Consider the following 21,963-nt stretch of genomic DNA (forward strand, 5'->3'; position numbering starts at 1 on the left):
GTGGCGGAACCCAGCACATGGGAAATGCATGCAACGTTGTCGACAACAATCATGCTAAAGGCCATTTTAAAATCAAAATGCAGAGATGATCCGCCAGGTGACAGACTGCGAGGCAAGCACCTTTTACGTTGAATTCACATCAATGACGATGGACGAAAGTACCGGCACCAATGGCCACGGGGTAACAATGGGCTCGAATACGACCAATGGGGCTACCCCTAACGGTGTGTACGCTAACGGCACGAATGGCACTTTGGCCCATGGGGTCCTTCGCGGTGCTCAAGTGCCCATCGCCATCTGTGGTATGGCATGTCGTCTCCCTGGCGGTTTGACGACGCCCGACGAGCTTTGGGATTTCCTGCTCGCAAAGAAAGACGCTCGATGCCGCGTGCCGCACTCGCGCTATGACATCGACTCATACTACTCGGATACGAAGAAACCAGGGACGGTCTCGACCGAGTATGGATATTTCCTCGACGAGAGCGTCGACGTCGGAGCGTTGGATACGTCGTTCTTCTCCATGACGCGGACCGAGGTCGAGCGGGCCGACCCCCAGCAACGGCTGATGCTGGAAGTCGCACGCGAGGCCTTTGAAGATGCCGGCGTGACACACTGGAGAGGCAAGACTATCGGCACGTATATAGGCAACTTTGGAGAAGACTGGCTGGAGATGTTTGGGAAGGAGACCCAGCCATGGGGTATACATCGCATTTCCGGTTCAGGAGACTTTGTCGTGGCGAATCGGCTCTCGTACGAGTTTGACCTGCAAGGGCCAAGGTATGATCGTCTGTTGGCAAAAGTTGTTCCAGATACCAGCGCTGTGCTGACCCTTCCCATAGCATGACGATTCGCACCGCTTGTTCCTCCGCCCTGGTGGCGCTGAACGAGGCGTGTGCTGCGATTAGTCGAGGCGACTGTGGATCGGCTCTGGTGGGCGGCGTCAATCTGATTCTCGCACCTGGAATGTCCATGGCGATGCAGGAACAGGGGGTTCTCTCTAGTGACGGCTCGTGCAAGGCCTTCTCGGCTGACGCCAATGGGTATGCGCGTGGAGAGGCAGTGACAGCGATTTTCATCAAGCCGTTGGCGGATGCCCTAAGGGATGGCAACCCAATCCGTGCTGTCGTGCGAGCCACATCCCACAACGCGGACGGAAAGACCCCCACACTGTCGCAGCCTAGCACGGACGCACAAGAGGCTCTGATGAGAAGAGCGTACGAGCTTGGAGGGATTACTGACTACGCGGAGACCGCCATGGTTGAATGCCATGGGACAGGTACACCGACTGGGGACCCCATCGAGGCAGCCGCTGTGGCCCGGGTGTTTGGAGACAAAGGCGTCTACATTGGATCGGTCAAGCCCAATCTCGGACATACCGAAGCTGCCTCCGGCCTTGTATCACTGCTGAAGATGGTGAAAGCACTCGAGCATCGCGTCATCCCGCCGAATATCAAATTCACCAGCCCAAACCCAAACATTCCGTTCGCGGAGGGTAAGCTGACGGTCCCTACCGATCCACTTCCATGGCCGAAGGACAGACTTGAACGGGTCAGTGTGAATTCCTTTGGGATTGGTGGCGCAAACGCGCATGTCATTCTCGAATCTGCCGCTACGTATAACGTCCCCGTTGCGGTTCACGAAACACCGGAGACGCCGCAACTGCTGTTGTTCACGGCCAACTCGTCAAAGTCGATCACGAGGATGATCGACGGCTACAAGGCATGGGTGGAACAAAATCCGGATAAAGTCAGTGATCTAGCCTACACGCTGGCACGGAGAAGGGAGCATTTGCCGCACCGAGCTTTTGCCATCTTCCGTAATGGTGTGCTGGAAAGCGTTTCACAGCCTGCCAACTCCAAGGCTGCGAAGCCCCCGAGCGTCGTGATGGTCTTCACCGGTCAGGGCGCACAATGGCCCCAGATGGGACGGGACCTGCTGCGGTCGAACGACGTGTTCCGGTCCAGCATCCGATTGCTGGATCAACACCTGCAGACCATTGCTGGGGAGAAGCCGCAGTACTCGATCGAAGAGGAGCTCAAGAAACCAGCCAAGAAGAGCCGTCTGTCCTTGGCCGAGTTCTCTCAACCACTTTGCACTGCTGTTCAGATTGCACTGGTCGACACGCTCGCGTCTGCGGGAATTCACCCAGACGCAGTCGTGGGCCACTCCAGTGGTGAGATTGCTGCAGCATACGCCGCCGGGGCTCTCAGCGCGGGAGAGGCCATCACCGCTGCCCATCACCGTGGAGCAGTGACGAGCCGGCAGAAGAGAGTCGGAACGATGGCGGCTATTGGAATGAGCTGGGCGGAAACCGAAAAGTACCTTGTCCCGAACGTCACGATTGCCTGTGACAACTCACCCAGGAGCGTTACAATCTCGGGCGACGTCGACGCCGTCAAGTCGGTGGTTGCTGCTATCAAGGAGGCACAGCCGCAGATGCTGGCTAGACTGCTCCAGGTTGACAAAGCCTACCACTCGTACCATATGAAAGAGATCGGCGAGGATTACCAGTCCTTGATCAACGAGGAAGTGGTCGGGAGAGAACCATCGGCGCTCTTCTTCTCCAGTGTGACCGGGCAGGTCCTCGGCCCGGACCACAGTACCTGGTCCAAATATTGGCAGGAGAATCTGGAATCGCCTGTCCGGTTCCGCGAGGCTGTCACGGCCATTTTGAAACACGACGTGGGAAAAAATGCTGTGTTCCTTGAGGTTGGGCCCCACGGGGCTCTCGCAGGTCCGTTGAGACAGATCTTCACTCAGGCTACTTCGTCAGCTCCCTATGTGTCGGTCATGGCGCGCAACCAGGACTGCAATGCGTCGTTCCTCGCCGCCATTGGAGCACTTCACTCACTCAATGTTGATGTCAACCTGGAGGCCCTCTTTCCCACGGGTTGCTGCCTGCCGGATCTTCCCCGGTACCCGTGGAATCACGAAGGGAGCTACTGGTACGAATCTCGTCTCAGCAAGGAGTGGCGCAACCGCAGATTCCCATACCATGATCTCCTTGGTGCTCGGGTGGCCGAGAGCAGTGACGGTGAGCCTGCCTGGCGCAACATGTTCCACGTCACCAACACGCCGTGGATGCGTGACCACAAGGTTGGCGAGCACATCGTCTTCCCGTTCTGTGGCTACATTGCCCTGGCAGGCGAGGCCATCAGACAATTGACCAATGTCGAGGAGGGCTTCAGCGTTCGCAACATCATTGTCAGCACGGCGCTGGTGCTCAGCGAAGGAAAGCCGACGGAGATGATGGCCACGTTCCGGCCGCACCGTCTGACAAACTTCCTCAATAGCGCATGGTGGGAGTTCACTGTTTCAGCCTACAACGGGCGCAACTGGACAAAGCACTGCACAGGCGAGGTTTGCGCTCAGTCATCGGCGCCGGAGCAGACCCAGGATCCTGCCGGCCTGCCCCGGACGCTCAATGTGAGAAAATGGTATGAGAAAATGGGCAAAGGTGGTCTCAATTTGGGAGGATCTTTCCAGACCCTCGAGACCATGACGACCTCCACGTCCGAGCAGCGGGCAGTGGGCAAAGTTGTCAATGGAAGGCAGGGAGATGAAGCCAACTACCACATTCACCCTACCGTGCTCGATGCAACCCTGCAGATTCTGGGCGCTGCAGCCGTCAAGGGCTACGCACGCAAAACCAAGACCTGGCTACCGACCAGCATCGACAAATTCACCGTCCATAGGTGCGCGTCCGATATGGTCACCAGTGTCTCCGCTCAGCTGTCGAGTAACTTTTCAGTTGTTGGAGACGGCCGTTGTACATCCGGGGGGACCACCGTCGTTGACGCTGTAGGGATCCGGATGTCACTTGCGGACGGTGCCGGTGCAGCAGACATTTCGGACACACATGCCGCATCCAGATGTGAATGGAGACCCGACATTGACTTCCTCGATGTGCATGAGCTGTTCCGCTCACCGGCGAACCGAACAGACCATCTGCGGCTCCTGGAGGAGCTCGGGGACATCTGCTTGCTCTTGTCCCAATGGCACTTTTCAGAAGCCAGCAATCCAATTCCACCCCATCTACAGCAATATATGGCTTGGGTCGGGTCTCAATCCGGCGCGATTGCCTTCAGATTGCCGTCGACATGGACAGGTCTCGATCACGAGGCAATCTCGGATCGAATCGACAGTATATTGAGTCAGCTGGCAGACACACCGGCAGCCCCAGTCGCCAATGCCATTCATCAAGTCTGCGTCAACATGGAATCCCTCTTGTCCGGCGAAAGCCTAGACAGTATCCTCCCCGGAGAGACCCTAACGCACGTCCACGAGTTCCTTGGACAGGTCGACCGAAGGGAATTTATTCAATTGCTGAGCCACTCCAAGCCCAACCTCCGGATTCTGGAGATTGGAACTGGAAACGGCGTGTCGTTGCACCGAGACATTCTCGCCGAATTGACACGACCTGATGGGGAGATCCTCTGCGCCAAGTACACATTGACTGCCCCCGGCTATGTTGTGGCGACGACCCAAGAGAAGATATTCCCAAACATGCAATTCGCCAGTTTGGACATCTCCCAGGATCCGTTTGAACAAGGATTCGAGGACGTCGGGTACGACCTCATTATAGCTGTCAACGCTCTTCGTGAGTGCAAAAATACCGAGGAAAGCTTGGCCAACCTCAGGAAACTCCTAAGTTCCGATGGAAGGTTGCTTCTGCAAGAGCTTTGCCCATCATCCAGATGGATCCGGTATGTACTCGGTGTGCTTCCGACGTGGTGGGCGGGCCCTGCCGATGAGCCCATCGAGACACCCTACCTGAGCCAGGAAGAGTGGCAGACGACGCTTGCAGCTGCAGGATTTGGCGACATCGAGGCCGTGGCTCTGGATTCAGAAGAGCCTCATCAAGTTACGACCACCATGGTCGTGAGGCAGGCCCGTGAGGCGCCCATGAAGAAGGTCACGGTGCTGGTGGAGGAAGAAGGACCCGCTGTCACACACATCGTGAGCGAGCTCGAAAAGGAGGGCTACGAGGTGACCAGATGCAGATTAGAGGATGACCCACCGGCAGGCCAAGATGTCATGTCGCTCCTGGACATCGAACAGCCCTTTTTCCACGGGATCGATGAAGCACGCTTCCTGTTGTTCAAGTCCTTCCTTCTCGGTCTCCAGGACCGCAATGCCGGGATGCTCTGGACAACCCATCTCATCGACATAGGATGCCGTGATCCCCGATATGGGCAAGTTCTCGGCCTCGCCCGAACGATCCGTACGGAGCAGCTGGCAGATTTGGGCACCTGTCAGATCGACAGTTTTGACAGCTCGGCGTCCATTCGCGGACTCCTTCGCTTGTTTGCCAAGTTTCAGACTCGCCAAGGTGACGAGGAACTCAACCCGGACTTTGAATGGGCTATTGTCAATGGCCAAGTGCAAGTCGCCCGCTTCCACCCTTTCATCCTGGCCGATGAGCTCTTGGTCTCGGAGGACTCAAAAAACGAGATGGCCACGCTGAATGTCCGCACACCGGGACGGGTCAACAGTCTACACTATGCGCGGCATGAACGAAAGGACCTCGAGAAGGACGAAGTGGAGGTCGAGGTGTACTGTGCCGGGTTGAACTTTCGAGTAAGCCACAGCTATTTACCCCGAGTAAGTGTCATGTTACTGACCGAGCCGTCTAGGATATCCTGGTCGCACTGGGCATTGTCGAACTGCCGGTGCGTCTCTTCGGAATCGAAGCTGCAGGCATCGTCACACGCGTGGGCGCAGATGTCAGCCCCGACGACCTCCAGGTAGGTGATCGGGTGGTTTGCTTCTGCAGGAAAGACGCCTTTTCCACATATACAACCACGTTGGCTGCTGTCTGCGTGCAGATTCCCGACAGCCTCACCTTCGATCAAGCTGGAACGATGCTTATACCGTATTTCACCGCGATTCACTCCATGGTCAACGTTGGACGCGTCACAAAAGGCCAGGTAAGTGGCAAGAAGACCCGATGTTATTGCATAAGGTGGCAGTGCATTTACTGATCCATGGTCCCTCCATAGTCCGTCCTCATACACAGCGCGTGTGGGGGAGTGGGCCTGGCGGCGATTCAGGTTGCCCAGATGCTGGAGGCCGATGTGTATGTCACAGTTGGCAGCGAAGAAAAGGTCAAGTACTTGATGGAGAACTACCACATCCCGCGACACAAGATCTTCCACTCTCGCGACCGGTCGTTTGTGGATGGTGTCATGCGAGAAACGAAAGGCCGTGGCATGGACTTCATCCTCAACTCCCTCTCTGGCGAGCTCTTGCACGCCACATGGAGCTGCGTTGCAGAGTTTGGAACTTTACTCGAGATCGGCAAACGCGACCTGATTGGAGACGGCAAACTCGACATGAGGCCGTTCCTGGCGAACCGGAACTATTGCTGTGTCGACATCGACGGGCTCTGGAAGAGAATCCATGTCGCTAGAGCTTTGATCTTCTCGATCTTGGACTTCTACGACAAAGGATACATCACCCCGCTGCCGATGACAATCTTCCCTGCCACTCAAACCCAAGATGCATTCCGATTCATGGAGAAGGGACAGCACATCGGCCGCGTGGGCGTCTCGTTCAAGCCAGCCGACGGGGGACCCCAGCTGGGCTTGGAAACCACCAAGAGAGCCCTGACGATTGCCTTCAACGGGTCCGCCTCATACCTCATGGTCGGTGGCCTTGGAGGGATCGGTCGTGCCGTATCCACCTGGATGGTCGATCACGGCGCCCGCGAGCTCGTCTACCTGTCCCGCAGCGCTGGCCGCACGCCCAAAGATGACGACTTCGTCACCGAGCTCCAGAGCATGGGTTGCGCTGTCAGGCTTGTGAGCGGGGATACCACGAAGCTCGCGGATGTTCAGAGAGCCATTGCCGCGGCAACGTATCCCCTCAAGGGGATTGTACAGATGTCCATGGTGGTCGCCAACGAGAACTTCACTCGCATGAGCTTCGCCGAGTGGACGGCGTCGACGGCACCCAAAGTGCAGGGAACCTGGAACCTGCACGATGCCTCTGTGGCCGCGGGTATCAATCTGGATTTCTTCGTGATGTTCAGCTCGGTATCGGGCATCGTTGGACAAGCCGGCCAAGCCAACTATGCCAGTGGGAACAGCTTCCTCGACGCGTTCGCCCAGTACCGGAACGGTCTGGGTTTGCCCGCCTCGGTGGTTGATATGGGAGCGGTCGAGGATGTGGGATGGATTTCGGAGCACCAAGGCATGATGGGGAAGATGTCCAGGAGCGGTTTCAAGCCTGTCCTGGAGCAGGAGGTCATTGACGCCATGGCCATCTCCATGTTGGTCCACAACCAAGCCCGTCAGGCAATCGCCGACGAAGCTCTGGCAGCCGATTCAAAGGCTACGTCTTATTTCGTGCACAAGAATACTTTCCTCGTCGGCCTGGCCTTGCTCATTCCATTGCACGACCCCAGCAACTACGTGATCTGGAAGAAAGACCGCCGCATGGCCTCCTATCACAACAATTCTACGGTGGCGGCCGCCACCGCCGCCTCGACGGATGTCCTGAAGACCTACTTGAGCAGTGCCAAAGCAGACCCTTCCATTCTGAAGTCGCCAGAAGCAGCCAAGCTCTTTGCGGTCGAGATCGGGAAGCGACTCTTCGACCTGCTGCTTAAGCCTCATGAGGAGCCGAATACAAGCTGGCCACTGCTTGATCTCGGCCTCGACTCGCTGGTGGCTCTCGAACTGCGCGCTTGGATCAAACAGGTCTTCTCGTTTGATCTTCCCATGCTGGAGATGATGAGCATTGGCTCTCTGGACATTCTCGGCCAGTATGCGGCAAATGAGGTCTATAGAATCACGACCGACAACAACGAGGGCTGATCCAACTTTCATGCGGATTGCTACGGAAAGAGGATACTGTGTCGTTCTACGACTGGCTGCAATACAGCGTCATCCCTCTGGTTGAAGGTCCTTGCATCTATTCATGTTTTCTACATTCTTTGTATCTTGCTCAGACCGTACATTCATGTGAGAATGCCAAGTATCTCTCTACTCTCAGAGCCTTTCATTGTAATCTTCTGCGTACATGAACAGTGAATCGTGGCTCGTCCGCTTACAGGGGTGCAAACTTAAGGCCTCGACGGCATTCACTCGTAACGATCATGGTTCTACAAGCGTTGACCCAAAGTTTCTCATAGTCCTTTGTCCGCAGTTGTTGGATAGCCAAAGGTCCGTCTTGAGGCCAGATGTCTCCCCTCCGGTAGCTCCGGTCATTCACTCTCTATGTAAGCTAGGGCTGGATTGAATCGTACGACATTGACATGATAGACGAACCGAGCATGTCACAAATGCTGCCTGCATCAACCGGGCGATCGGAATCCGAGAGCCCGGAGGTATCAGTAGACGGGATCCGAGTCTGACGACCGAGGTCATGAAACGAAGAAGCCCATATGAAGTATGCGACCTCCTATTCATAAACTCATATGCAAGCGACTAGCAGATCAGTCATCTCACCACTCCCAACATCTCTACCATCAATACATCGTTCGGAACCTTCCTGCAGTACTCCAAATGTGGCGCATCCCAACCGATGTCCCGCAGGTCGCCGTGCCCATTGGACTCAAGCTTGCTGAAGTGACAGCCGACACGCCGCTGGACGAAGTGTTCAAGCACTGGAAAGAGAGCGGCGGGGTCATCCTGAAAAACATCCTCACCCCCGCGGAGGCACACCAGATCACCACCGAGCTCGAGTCTCGCATCGACTCAGTGCAACGGGGCTCGCGGGTGCCCCATGAAGACCTGGCCGCCTTCCACGGCGCCAAAACCAAGCGCGCCGGCGACCTCATCAACCACAGCGCGACGTTCCGAGAGCGCATCCTCGAGAACGACTTCATCCACGCCATCTGCCAGCGCTGCTTCGGCGAAGACGGGCACAACGGCGACTACTGGCTCTCGGCGGCGACCACGCTCAACGCGTCCGGCCCGCAGCCCGCGCAGGTCTTGCACCGCGACCTGACCTCCTATCCCCCATACGCCCTGCTGGGGCCGGAAGGCACAGAGCCACAGATCAACTTCCTCTTTGCCTTTTCGGACTTCACGGACGACAATGGCGCCACGCGCATCATCCCCGGGAGCAACAAATGGCCCTTTCACCAGCGCGGGAACATGGCGCAGACGATCCCCGCCGAGATGAAGACGGGTGACTGTCTGCTGATCGGGGGCAAGGTCATCCATGCCATGGGCGAGAACAAAACGGAGACGGAACGGAAATGTATCCAGCTGACCGTCATCCCCAGTTTCCTGACGCCGGCGGAAGCACATCCGTTCATCATCAAGCTGGAAACGGTGAAGAAGCTGTCGAAGCGCGCGCAGCGATTCGTGGGGTTTCGGTCGCAGTACCCTCGGGGTTCGCCCGGCTTGTGGACGAAGGACTATATTGAATTGGCATTGCATCTCGGCTTGGACGATCTGCAGGGGGCGATGGAGGATTTGCAGCATGTTCTGAACCAGCCCAAGCAATGGGATACAATTGATTATGATAAGATGTAGTGGTACAGAAAGCTCCTGAATGATGTGTTCTAATTGCTAGTGTGCAACTGTTTTCTCCATCCTTGCTTGTCCGACTATTCCTCGAAGCGCTGGTTCCCCAAACCCTGCGACTTCAGATCAATCTCATCCACAAACAGCGAAGTCACCAGCCCCAGCCCACTAAGCCCCGTCATCGTGTAAAAGATGGTCTGGAAGCACTTGAGATAGACCCTCAGAACCTGATCGCGCGTTTCGACCGGAACGTCGATTGACCGTAGCTTGTCAATAAAGGCAACCGCATTGGCGACGTCCTTGAGAGGGGCCAGAGGACCGGTCAGGTGGACTGCAGTGGCGGAGATGGAAGTCGAGAAGACAGAGTTGAAAATGGTTGCAGAGATTGTGAGGCCGACGAGACCGCCAAACATGCGGATTGTGAGAAATTGTCCGATCGCCAGGCCGGTGTCGTCGACATTCTTGACGCTGGCTTGCATGGGAAGAAGGTTGAGACGCAGCAAGGCAACCCCCGCGCCCCAGAGGATGGGAAGTCCGAGCCGCATGGATGACGACGATCCGACGTCGAACAGGGCCAGCAAACCGGTTCCCAGCGTGAGGATGACCCATGCCAGCCTTAGAATCCACACATATCCACCAAACCACGGAACCAACATCATGGAGATCGCTGCGACCACCACGCTAATGATCACGGTGGGCAGCAGGGAGACGGCCGATAAAATGGCAGTTTCGAGTTGTACGGCTTGGTAGATTAAGGGGAGGTACTGCAAGAGCGAGACCAGGACCGCGCCATGGAGGAAGCCTCCGACTAACGTCATGTTTCCCGTCTTCGAGTGGAAGAGTCGATGAGGAACAATAGGCGCGTCGGGCCTCGCTTCGTAGAAAGCAAAAATGACCAGGACCGCAACCCCGAGGAACAGGGGGACGAGAGTCTGCCAGGCACCCCATGGAAACAACGAGCCCGCCCAACTGAGAGGCAACACAAAGATCGTGATCCCGACCACGACCAACACCATGCCAATCCAATCGAGGCGGTTCAGATTCTTGGCCAGCGATGCATCGAGGGGGACTGGTCGGAGCTTGAGGAAGAAGAACACCAAGGGCGTACCGATCCCGAGCAACGGCAAGTTCACCCATCCAATCCATCTCCAGCTCGCATACGTCGCGAACAATGCACCCACGGAGGGCCCCATGATATTGCCAATCGCCATGGGGATGGCCATCAAGCCCAGATATTTCGAGCGCTCTTCCAGCGTCGTCATGTCTGCCAGAATGACCTCCGCCAGCACGTCAATTCCTCCACCTCCGAAGCCTTGAAGGACGCGGCCGACGATAATCGTGTTCATATTCTGGGCCACGGCAAAGACGATGGATCCGATGAAGAACAACGCCATGGATACGTAGAGAGGCGGTTTCCGACCGAACGCGGTGGAGATACTGGCCCACACCGGTTGCATGACGAGGCCACAGAGGGTGTAGGACAAGTTCGCCCAGAAGGACTCCAAACTCTCGCCCTTGAGATCCGCAGCGATGGTCTACCGGCGAGGTCAGTCCTGGGGCAATTGAGCTCCCGATGAGAAAACGTGGTATTGCTCACTGGAAGGGCGATACCGAGGGCCGTTGCATCCACCTGGAACACAAACATGCTGGCAGCGAGGCCTATAAACGCGAGTTTAAACGACAACGATTTCTTTGGTGTCCGCTCCACATCATCCTCGCCATTCCTCTCTGCAGGAACTTCCGTCCCGCCTGCCCCTGTCTCTGCGTCTGTCTCTGCCGTTCCTTGTTTTTCCGATACGGGCTCCGAGTCTGGTTCTGCTCGAACTGCGAATGCGGATATCTCGGCGCTGGCGTCCGTTCTGGCGTTAAACTCGGCCTGCCCCATGCTTGGCACGTAGTTTAACTCTCAGGCCAAGTCGGCTTAGGGCTCAGCTCAATCAGAGACACACTCACACAAATAGCTATCGGTTTTCAGTTACCGACGGGATGCATCCACCACAGTGTGTGGAGATCAAGTAATGGAAGAGTGTCTCTGTGTCTATCGGAGTGGTGATGCAGACTCTGTATTTGAAGAGCCAAGAGACCCCTTTCCACGATCACATATTCTTCCCGATCGCTGGTCGATATTACTCAGCAGAATCCAGACCGTCACGTGCCCCGAGGATGAAGGAGCAAAATGCCAAATGACAGATGGATGGGAGGGATACTGGATGGCAGCAGGGGATGGCCCAAGAGGCAGCTCCCAGGGTGGACTGAGTCAACTGAGCTGAGCTTGGAGGATGACAGAGCCTAAGCGGCCCCGGTCCGCGCGGGTTCCGGTCCCGCAGGATCGGCCCGGGTGGTGGAGCAGACAAGCCTGGGCGGCGCTATCATGAAAGCCAGTGACTGAACCACCACCACCACCACCAGGACTGGACCACGGTCACGGTCACAATCAGAACCACTTTTGTCGCTCGTCAACCCAGAAGCTCCATTCGAGTCGATTTGTCATGGGCTTCCTCAGATTTGGGAGGGAGTCTGCCCCTCCGCCGACCGTACAATCCGACACAATCATTCCCTTCCACTACTGGGACGATGACCATCACACAAGAGGCCTTTCCTTCGACGTCACGTTCCGCGTCGATGACATCCTGGACCCCGAAAAGCTTCGGTGTGCGCTGTCCCGGCTGCTAGAATTAGGAGACTGGCGGAAACTCGGAGCTCGAATCCGAAGGAATGCAGAGGGGGGTCTGGAGTACCATGTGCCGCAATGTTTCGACGACAAGCGGCCTGGCTTTGCATACTCCACGGTCGCATATGACATGAACGTCGCCGACCATCCTCAGGCATCGCGCTTAGCTCAACCTCACTACCTGGATGCCGCTGGTCGTCCGGCTGTTCAGGACACTACATATACAGCGACACCCGAGTTCCGATCGTTCATCCGGACTCCTGCTTTTCCCGATCGCTTGGAAGGCTGGCTTCGTTCAGACAGTCCCCAGCTGGGGGTTCGCATCATTACCTTCCTGGACGCGACACTTGTTACCGTTTCTTTTCTTCATAGCTTGACCGACATGATGGGACTGGATGCCGTTCTGGACGCCTGGTCGGCAGTGCTGCGCGGACGAGAAGACGAAGTGAAGTCGTTTGTGGGGTTCGCTCATGATCCTTTAGCCGGCCTCACCGAGTCGAAGACAGAACCGCTGCAGAAATACGTCTTTGCCGACACGCTGCTCCTAGGCTGGACCTGGTTCTGGTTTGCATTGCGGTATATCGTGACGATTGAGCTGTTTTGGCAGCACCGGGAGGAGGAACGGGTTATCTTCTTGCCCGCAAAACACCTCCAACAGATGCGATCTAAGGCAATGGCGGAGCTTACAGCGCGCGGCGCCCACGACAGCGACACGCCCCTTTTCGTCAGCGAGGGTGACGTTCTGTTTGCGTGGTGGACGCGCGTGGTGCTCCGGGCCGAAAAACCTGACCCCAGCCGCACAGTCAACATGCGGAATACATACTGTTGCCGGTCCATCTTAGCAGAGCTGGGCCACATACCATCCGCCACATGTGCATTGGTAACCAATGCGGTATTCGCAACCCTGACATTTCTTTCCGTTCGCCAGGTTCTCGAAGAGCCTTTGGGCTTCACCGCATTCGAAATCCGCAAGTCTCTCATCCAGCAACGGAATGCCGAACAACTCCAAGCACTGGACCGCATCCAGAGAAAGACTCTGGACAATGCTCATCATCCAGCCCTATTCGGAAATCCCAGCATGTACACGGTAATGATGTCCAACTGGGTCAAAGCAAAACTGTTGCAGGTTGATTTCTCCGCTGCCGTCATAAGAAAGGGAATGGCAACGGGCAAGCGAAGCAACCAGCTGGGCAGACCGTCCTGCATCCAAGGAACTGGAACTAAAGGCTACGCGACGCGAAACACGGGCGTGGTGATCGGAAAAGACGCTGCGGGCAATTTCTGGTTGTTGTACAGCTTGCGGAAAGAAATCTGGCCGGCTGTAGAGCAACAACTTCTCTCGATGTCTCTTGACGATGCGGCCTAATTATCAAAGCCATGCTTATTAGACAGCACAATAATGTATACAATTGACACAACCTGGCACTTGATCCCACGCAAGATACTCCCAGGGCCTTCTAGCTGGCCTTGCCCTCATCGTAACCGGTTAATAGCATCTTCCCTGCACATCTTCTCCCACCTCCTCCTCAACACCGGCACCACAAACCACCCCATCACCACGCTCCACAACGAATCCACAATTCCAAGTCCTCTCTTGGGGCTCAACCCAACCATGTTCGTAAACAAAAGACTCGCAGCCAATGAATCCTCGCAGATAATAAAATCCCCTCGGTCGACCCGCGCAACGATCCCCTGGGCCACTTTCTCCGAGGACGGGAATTTCTCCTCCAGCTGCGCGAAAGTGGCGACGTTGGTGCCCTGGATCCGCTTCGTGAGGTCCGGTTTGGTGTCTTGTTCGAGGACGAACCCAGGCGAGATGAAGTCGGCTGGAAAGGCGATGTGGATTGTGTAGGTGGTCCTGGCGGAGTTGTGCCGGAGGACTTCCAAGCGCAGGGTGTCTGCCAGGGCTCGGACTGCGCTTTTGGCGGCTTGTGGGGAGTTGGATGATGTTAGCCGGATAATGACCGATGACAACTACTACCTGAGAATCAACGGATCACGATCATTTCACTTACGCGTATAAGCAACGCTCCCGGGTAGCCCCAAGAACGCCGCCGCGCTGTTGGCGAAAACAATCCTTCGGGGTTTGGGTCCAGTGGTGTCGCTGGTCGACACGTCGGTGCCGGGATATTTCTTGTCGTCCTCGACCCAGATATCCAACATGGCCTTGGCCGCATACGCAGTGGAATAATAATTGTTCTTCATGCAAGAATCCAGCTGCGTGGCTTGAAGATCGATGAAAAACCCGTTCTCGGCATGGTTTCCCCCCGCGCAGCAGTACAGGAAATCCGCGATTCGGGGTTGGGATCTGAATGCGTCCGACACCTGTGTCGTGGTTAGGGAGGAATTTCTATTCGCATGCTGCAACTTCTCCGAGCATTGGAGGAACATACCGCAGAGGCATCGGCCATATCCACCGCCACGGCATCGATCTCTTGCCGGTCCGCATCCACACAGTTCCCCCCGATCTCGTTCTGGGCATCGGCTAGAGGGCCCGGCCGTCGTGCGAATATTGTGACATTGGCACCTTAGCTTGGGGTCAGTGACCATATAGGGTTCCCAACAGGAGGATCCAACAAACCACGCGCAGCAAGTATGTTGGAAATCGCTTTTCCTAAGCCACCGGAGCCGCCTGTCACAAAGGCAGTCCGCGAGGTCTGTCAGCGACACCAGTATCCGCCAAAGACGTACATACCTTGCCAAACAGGTCCTGATCTGGTTTCATGTTTCCTTTCCTTTCCACGGTTCGGTGTAAACGGGAAGGTAAGATTGCGCAATTGAATATCCAAACACCGCGTGGCGAAGTCAATTCAATTGAACCTCGCTGCATCGCCCGTATCAAGCCCCATGGAACATATGGGATCATCATGCCAGCGATGCCAGAGATGCCAGTGAATGCAAGGAGCCAGTCGGAGCCCTCGCCGGTCTGACCAAGCGGGCGGTGATGACGGGTCCCGGCCCCGAGACGAGGGAAGGATGGTCGCTCCAACATCGTCCATCAAATAAGGTCTAGTCGCTCTTCAAGGATTGTTGTTGAGCAGATGGCGCGTTCTCTTTCGCTTCAACCGCAGACTCACCATACGTCTACTCGATATGTCAGCAACGGGGTCCTGAGCTAGGCTCTCTCCAAGGGGTTCCCGCCTCACTAATGCACCTAGTCTCCCACCCCCATATCTCGCTCTCACTTACCCCTCCGTTCCAGTCTCACACTCCACTATCACCCATATGCGCAGTAAGCGACCGCCGCAAGAACTGAGTCCGGAGCATATATTTTTAGCGCACCGTTTGATTGGCCTGAATGTTCTGGTGAAGGTGGAATCCACGGATTTCTGGTTGCAGCTCAATCAGTCAGGCAAGCAACCATAAGCATACCAATTGGCCCAGGGACGAGGACCACACCGAAGAAGAGGGGTAGTAAAACCCTCCCTACAGGTAAGCTTACGTCCATTCGCCTCGACCTGCAGACATTGAGGCTGTCTTGTGGGCGAGAGCGGACTGACTCGCTCAGGATCAGCAGAAGATCGCCGAAATACGCCGCGGGTCGGTTTGCGCCAGAGCCGGAAGCCAATTTGTCTGATGCCCTCTATGCTTGGGTGCTAGTGCAGCTAAGCACACCATCACGGGTGTCAATCTGCTAGGGGTTGCGCCACCCCCTCACGCTAGGTGTCACCATTCTGCAGAGCCCTCACTGCTCTCAGTCTGGTATGTCGGATATGATGCATAGGGTTGTTGTCACCGTGGACTGGACGGATTGGACGACGCAGCATGGCACTGTTGCGTTGGGAGAGGCTTCTTTGGTGTGACCAAGTGGCCTGGGCGCGTTCCCACACCTCAACTGCGCCGCGTCAGTTCGATTGAGACGGACTGTAAGAGAGCCGCATGATCTCTGATGTTGTCCTGTAGTTCGCAGTTATGCTCATAGTCAGACTGAACACCATAAACAGAATTCAACCACTTCAGAACTGTAATTGCGGAATCATCGCAACGGCAGCTCTCGCAAGCTATATTCGAGTGTTATCAGGGTATTCAATTAAGATTTCAGTCCATCAGCCATGGCGACCAGCTGCGGAAGCGAATCCGACCATGGCTTGATGGATTCAGCCGAAACTCGACCGCAGTATATTTACCCAGCAGATCCGGATGTACATCGTGACTACTTCGCTTCATGACGAATCTGGTTCAAACTACCTTAGCTTCCCTTGTCGGCTGTGAGGATTCAATCGATCACTAGATACTACCGTAATCTAATATATTTGCCGACACAGGGCTATGAGCAGCAAATGTAGAACGGTGGACAGCCTCTTATCAGGCTGATGTGGCCTCATTGGGTTGAGGACATCCAACCAACTCTCCACTCATGCGCCCTGGTTGGCCCTGTGCATGCTTGGCCTTGAGCCCTAATGACCCTCAGTCGTTGATGATGTTCAAGTGGCCCCCGGTAAGAATGCATGTCAACATGCAGAAAGGTCATGGACGGACGGTGGTAACCCCCCACTGCGGCTGGCAATCGGAGCCTTGTTCTCCTATAAATGCTCTGACCCGCAGTCATTGTACGGTGTCAAGCTGTACATTAGACCCGGTCTCCACCTATCCAGAGGATAAAGGATACTACTCCAAGATCCGCGCGGCCGACGACTTCTGCCGGGCAAGACCGCGACAATGGCCAAGGAACTCAGTCGAGATGAGTACACAGGTACGCGAGGCTCTAATCTGCGGCCCCGGACAGCCAGCAAAGCATAGCTAAGCAATCATCTCGACCAGTGTGTGACCAATGCCGGGCCAGGAAAATCCGCTGCAGTCGAGAAAAGCCGTCGTGCAGGAACTGTGGCCGCCTGGGCTTGCAGTGTGAGTGGTCCGGTCAGGGCAAAAAGTGCAATCAAACAACTCTTCTGTCCGTCCTACGCCACTACTCTACTGCTTCACGCATTGCTGTTCCGAGCTTATGATTCATAGGAGCCATACGATCCTGGGTATGGGTAGTCGTCTTGAACAACTCGAGGTAAGCTGGCCGCAGTCCCATATACATCCATCTATAGACGATTTTCTAAGGACAGCTTCTTGAGACGGCATTGGCGGACACTCAAAAGTCGTTGAAGCGACTTTTCGATGGCTCATCGACGATCTCACCTTCGGCAAGATGCCCCGCTAGCCCAGCGAGTCCTTCTCCGCGATTGAGCGATAAACGGTTCCCCGACTCAATTCAATCGGCCGTATTCACGCGGCCGCTTGGCCGTTTTCTAGTGGACCAAGACCGGGACGAGAGATGCTTTGGCCCGACCTCCCTCGAGTCGCTAATGCTCAACATCAAGGATGAGCTCCTTCAGAGTCCCGACACCGACAGGCACACCGTGAAGGAATGCGTGCTGCAAGCACAACGCAAGATTGATCATTTGGTTGGCCAGGGAGAGGAGATTCCAATCGGGGGAAAGGCACCGCCCACGATGCCTCCCTTTGCCATTCTGGAGGCAATGATTGAGCCATACTTTACAACCACTCATGGTCATTTTCCTATCTGGTCCAAGAAACGGTTCACTGAAATGGCGACAGCTTTGCGGCAATCCGCGCCATCCGAACGCGACCTGGCTTCGATCGTCTGCTGCAACAACCTCATCCTCATGGCCATGTCCGCGGACTCTCCAGGATCCCACCAGCGCGAGTCAATGATGTCCAAGCAGACCCGCAAGACGTCATCGATTGACTTTGACCTCATTACCGGCTTTTTGACCAACGCGAAGCGCGCTGTCAGCGATATTGACCAACTGGTGTCGCCGCACCTCGTCAATGTGCAGGCGCTCGTATCTCTGGTAGATCTCCGACTGATACCCACTGTAACCAACGGCATTGGATCACTGACGAACAAGAAGCATATAGTAGCGCAAGTGTACCTCTCCATCGGTCTATCCGAGACGCTGCTAGCTCTAGCAATCCGATGTGCAAAGTCCATCGGCGTCCACCAGTGGCACGCCTTTCAAGGCCGACTGAGTGACGACGATGTCAACGAAAGACAAAACCTTTCATACTGCTTATACATGCTGGATAAGGCCGTTTGCTGGACGGCTGGGTCATCGCCCAGTATACCAGTCTCCGATGTCCATTTCGACCCACGCCTGGTGCCGTCTGAAAACGGGATCCCCTCCAGCCTCGTTGCAAAGGCCGAGATGGCTAGGATAGAGGAGACTGTATACCTGGAGATCTACGCGGTCCATGTGCAAGCGCGGGACGAGAATCAAGTTCGTGGATTCGCAGCCGCGATTATGTCGAAACTGCAAGTCTGTCTCACCGAAACGGGAGTGGACTTGGACCAGATCCAGACATCTTTGGACGGCTCCGCGTCGAATCTGCAGTTGGCAATCCGATATCTGTCTGTTCAACTGCTCCTCATCTGGCCCCACAAACACCATCCCGATCCCATGTTTCAACAGGCCCCCGAGGTCGCGCGAATGTGTTTGAAGCTGCTGTTACGCCTGTGGCATTCCCCACCCGACCAAGGGAGCCAGGCTGTTTTCTCATTGTAATGACTCTTCCTCTGACTGCCTTGTATTACTTGGGCCTTAAATGGCGCAGACTGACCGTTTGATTCCGATATAGCTTTCTCGCCTCACTTCCATCACTCTATCTTTACGAAGTACTGATATCCATCCTCTGCGGTCGAGGGACCAATCGGGACATCGACATGCTTCAAGAATTCGTTGAGATGCTCCAGACCATCACCGACTGCCGCGCGGAGGCCTCATACAATCGACGGCTATACCAGCTGTCCCTTATAGTCACCGACGTGGTAAAGGCCAGGAGGACCCAGCACAAACGGCCGAAGCCGACCTCTGAAGGACCGACAGATCCGTACTTGATGTCCGAGCTGCTCTCGCCCGCAACCACCGGTTACAGCTACATGAATTCAGAAGTCCAAGAAACATATGACTCGCGCTTCGATGGTGGCGTTTTCCAAGATCCAGACGGTTCGTTTGCGCCCATGAGTTCCATCACCTCGACAAGCGGCGAGTTGGCGCGAGGCTCAGATGAGTTTCTGTCGCAATTGAGGAGCTACGGGAAGTCGGCTCCCGGGAACGAACACTTCGATTCTCTGGCTATGGAAGCCCTGGGCGAGTCTGTCCTCTTTTGGAAGGGCGTCAACCAAGGGGCCAGTGCGGACAGCCCGTCGGTCCGGTGCGATCTGGGGGAAAGACTGAACTATATATGAAGAGGAGACGAATTTGTAGACATGGGGACGAACTGGCAGCAAATGAATTTAATACAGTTTACACAAGAGACTTGTCGCGTATGATCAGATGTGCTCACAGACAATCTGTCCAAAGTGGCACCCTAACCCCAGCACTCTGCCCTATGCGATCCCGAGGAGCTGCCAGACAGTCGAACGCGGCGACGGCGCCCGAGCCCCGGCCCCGGTAGCATAAGGAGTTTTAAGACTTGGTCGTGGTCGAGGTTACACAGAACGAAACCCATTATATGACTGGTCTCAGGTGGCACAAGGCTTGAGCCCACGTCCAAGCCGCCGTCAGCGATTTGCTCCTCTCGGCCATTGAAGTAAAGGTGGCTGCCACCAGACAACGCGGCCTCACACTGAAGACCCAACCGCCATTATGGGCCCTATTCACAATTACTTTGGCGTTGTTTGCCTCGGCATAGCCGCAAGTGTCTACTTCCGTCCCGAATGCGCCCTCTACGGCTCCAGAATCGCGACCTTTGCCGTTCTGTTGACAGGCATCGCCATATCAAAGCTGCTCTATCAGTTATTCATCTACCCTCAATTCGTCACGCCGTTGAAACACTTTCCGGCTCCTCCAGTGAGCCCTCAAGTCCCCTCCACCCTTGCCGTACTGGACTCGGGATTAACTTGCATCTAGAACCGGCACTGGCTCACGGGCAATACGGGTAGTCTGCTTGTCGACACCCCACATGCGCTAATGAAGGAGTGGGCCAAGACGATTCCCAACGATGGCATTCTCCGTTACTACATCGTGGGGAACATGGAAAGGCTCACGGTAACCAGTCCTGCGGTCCTCCGCGAGATCTTGGTGAGCAAGGCCTACGAGTTCGCAAAGCCCTTGGTGATCCAGCAAACGTTGAGGCGCGTGCTGGGCAATGGCATCCTGATTGCCGAAGGCGAGGAGCACAAGGTGAGAAAGGAACAGCAGTGTGCCTTTCGTTTTCGTCTATTTCTCATGACTGTTTGTGTAGTTTCAACGGAAGAACCTCAAGCCAGCGTTTGCGTACCGCCATGTCAAGGATCTCTATTCTGTCTTCTGGTCCAAGGGCACGGAGATGACCAAGTTGATCCGAAACGATCTGCAGAGCAGGAAAGCCCCGGACGATAACACCATCCAAGTGCGAACCTGGGCCAGTCGTTCCTCGCTGGACATCATTGGCCTGGCAGGCATGGGCCGGGATTTCGGCTCCCTGCAGGACCCGGAAAACAGTCTCAGCCGATCCTACGAAATGATCTTCGCCACCCCGGGTCTGGGAACCAAGATTCTTTTCATCCTTGGAATGCTCCTTGGGAATACGACGTGGCTGGCAAAGCTCCCCACCAAGCAGAATCGGCTCATTGACACGGGCTGCCGCAATATCCGCGATGCCACGCGGCGCATGATTCGCGAGCAGAAGGCAAAGATGGAGGATCCGAACGCAGCGGCCGAAGTCGACATCATCTCCGTCGCAATGCGGAGCGGCAACTTTGACGATGACAACCTCGTCGACCAGTTGATGACCTTCCTCGGCGCCGGCCACGAGACGACCGCGGGGGCGCTCCAATGGGCGATATATGCGCTTTGCAAGCACCCCGATGTCCAGAGCCGTCTGCGTGAGGAAGTCCGCGCCAACCTGCCACCGATCCATGGCGAGAATCCCGGCCCGATCGACGCTGCAACCATCGACAGCCTCCCGTATCTAAATGCCGTCTGCAATGAAGTCATCCGCTTCCATCCGTCTGTGCCCAATACAGTCCGGGTGGCCTTGAACGACACCACCCTGATGGGGCATCCGATCCCCAAGGGCACGCAGGTCGTCATTTCGCCGGAACTTGTGAACCACATGCCGGCGCTTTGGGGCCCCGACGCAGAACGGTTCAACCCCGATCGATGGATGGGCCCCGGGAAGGCCAACACCGGCGGCGCAGCCAGCAACTACGCTTTCCTGAGCTTCCTTCACGGTCCCCGCAGTTGCATTGGGCAGGTCTTCGCCAAGGCCGAACTAGCGTGTCTCCTCGCTGCGGTGGTCGGTAGCTTTGCGTTCGAATTGAAATCCCCCGACGCTCCACTGGAGGTGCGAGAGGGAGCGACTATTGCACCGAAGGACGGCGTCCTGGCCAAATTCACTCCAGTGGAAGGGTGGTGAAGCGGGCGAGGGATGTCTCCTGTGCTGGTTTGCATCTTTCGGGGTTGCTTGTGGCGATTAGACTTCTATCGCAAGCGAATCAAAGGCATTTCTCAATTGCTTCCCCCATCATGATCTACGTAGGCTGATAAAAGAGCACAATAGAGCAGCAGTGCCAGACAGGTCGGGGGGCGAATGCGGCAGCGGGCTGATGCAAAGGGGAGCGGGATCCGGCGCCCCGACATGTAACATAAGCCTCACATCTTCCCCCATCATGTATAATACTACCATCTGAGTGGATCGTCCACCTAGAATGGTTTAAATGGGGGTCTAGAATGAGAGATCCGTTATCTCCAACACGCTCCGCAAAGTCTTGACCTCAGTCGGAGACTAAGATAATTCTAGGACCGGATCCGCAGACGAGAAGAAGCACTTGACTATTCTACACATCCCATTGTTTGAGTACTGGCTATACATACTCCG

General features: G+C 55.8%; 7 protein-coding genes across 7 annotated transcripts; 5 read left to right on the plus strand and 2 right to left on the minus strand.

Moving 5' to 3' along the window:
• Positions 1 to 85: 85 nt before the first annotated feature.
• Positions 86 to 7,967, plus strand: AFUA_3G14700 (reducing polyketide synthase sphB; the record flags this gene model as incomplete). Its single annotated transcript, XM_749062.2, has 4 exons — positions 86 to 777; positions 840 to 5,580; positions 5,637 to 5,930; positions 6,003 to 7,967. 4 exons carry the CDS (start codon positions 86 to 88, stop codon positions 7,818 to 7,820), a joined length of 7,545 nt encoding a protein of 2,514 aa, XP_754155.1. The 3' UTR covers positions 7,821 to 7,967.
• Positions 7,968 to 8,396: 429 nt separating this feature from the next.
• Positions 8,397 to 9,488, plus strand: AFUA_3G14710 (monooxygenase sphC; the record flags this gene model as incomplete). Its single annotated transcript, XM_749061.1, has 1 exon — positions 8,397 to 9,488. The coding sequence occupies one exon, from the start codon at positions 8,397 to 8,399 to the stop codon at positions 9,486 to 9,488; it is 1,092 nt and encodes a 363-aa protein (XP_754154.1).
• A 74-nt stretch (positions 9,489 to 9,562) lies between these two features.
• AFUA_3G14720 (MFS-type transporter sphD) lies at positions 9,563 to 11,736 on the minus strand (the record flags this gene model as incomplete). The annotated part of the gene is made up of 2 exons (XM_749060.2): positions 11,077 to 11,736; positions 9,563 to 11,014 (listed from the first exon to the last, which is right to left on the minus strand). Exons 1-2 carry the CDS (start codon positions 11,362 to 11,364, stop codon positions 9,563 to 9,565), a joined length of 1,740 nt encoding a protein of 579 aa, XP_754153.1. The 5' UTR covers positions 11,365 to 11,736.
• A 232-nt stretch (positions 11,737 to 11,968) lies between these two features.
• On the plus strand, positions 11,969 to 13,516 carry AFUA_3G14730 (acetyltransferase sphE; the record flags this gene model as incomplete). The annotated part of the gene is made up of 1 exon (XM_749059.1): positions 11,969 to 13,516. The coding sequence occupies one exon, from the start codon at positions 11,969 to 11,971 to the stop codon at positions 13,514 to 13,516; it is 1,548 nt and encodes a 515-aa protein (XP_754152.1).
• A 120-nt stretch (positions 13,517 to 13,636) lies between these two features.
• AFUA_3G14740 (keto-reductase sphF) lies at positions 13,637 to 15,142 on the minus strand (the record flags this gene model as incomplete). Its single annotated transcript, XM_749058.1, has 5 exons — positions 13,637 to 14,078; positions 14,166 to 14,475; positions 14,544 to 14,677; positions 14,732 to 14,807; positions 14,842 to 15,142. 5 exons carry the CDS (start codon positions 15,140 to 15,142, stop codon positions 13,637 to 13,639), a joined length of 1,263 nt encoding a protein of 420 aa, XP_754151.1.
• Positions 15,143 to 16,234: 1,092 nt separating this feature from the next.
• On the plus strand, positions 16,235 to 19,405 carry AFUA_3G14750 (transcription factor sphG). The gene is made up of 3 exons (XM_749057.2): positions 16,235 to 16,843; positions 17,247 to 18,661; positions 18,739 to 19,405. The coding sequence occupies exons 1-3, from the start codon at positions 16,508 to 16,510 to the stop codon at positions 19,346 to 19,348; spliced, it is 2,361 nt and encodes a 786-aa protein (XP_754150.1). The 5' UTR covers positions 16,235 to 16,507; the 3' UTR covers positions 19,349 to 19,405.
• Positions 19,406 to 19,748: 343 nt separating this feature from the next.
• On the plus strand, positions 19,749 to 21,501 carry AFUA_3G14760 (cytochrome P450 monooxygenase sphH; the record flags this gene model as incomplete). Its single annotated transcript, XM_749056.1, has 3 exons — positions 19,749 to 19,952; positions 20,013 to 20,285; positions 20,347 to 21,501. The coding sequence occupies 3 exons, from the start codon at positions 19,749 to 19,751 to the stop codon at positions 21,499 to 21,501; spliced, it is 1,632 nt and encodes a 543-aa protein (XP_754149.1).
• Positions 21,502 to 21,963: the final 462 nt, after the last annotated feature.

The sequence above is a fragment of the Aspergillus fumigatus genome, chromosome 3, assembly GCF_000002655.1.
Source record: "Aspergillus fumigatus Af293 chromosome 3, whole genome shotgun sequence".
NCBI lineage: Eukaryota > Fungi > Ascomycota > Eurotiomycetes > Eurotiales > Aspergillaceae > Aspergillus > Aspergillus fumigatus.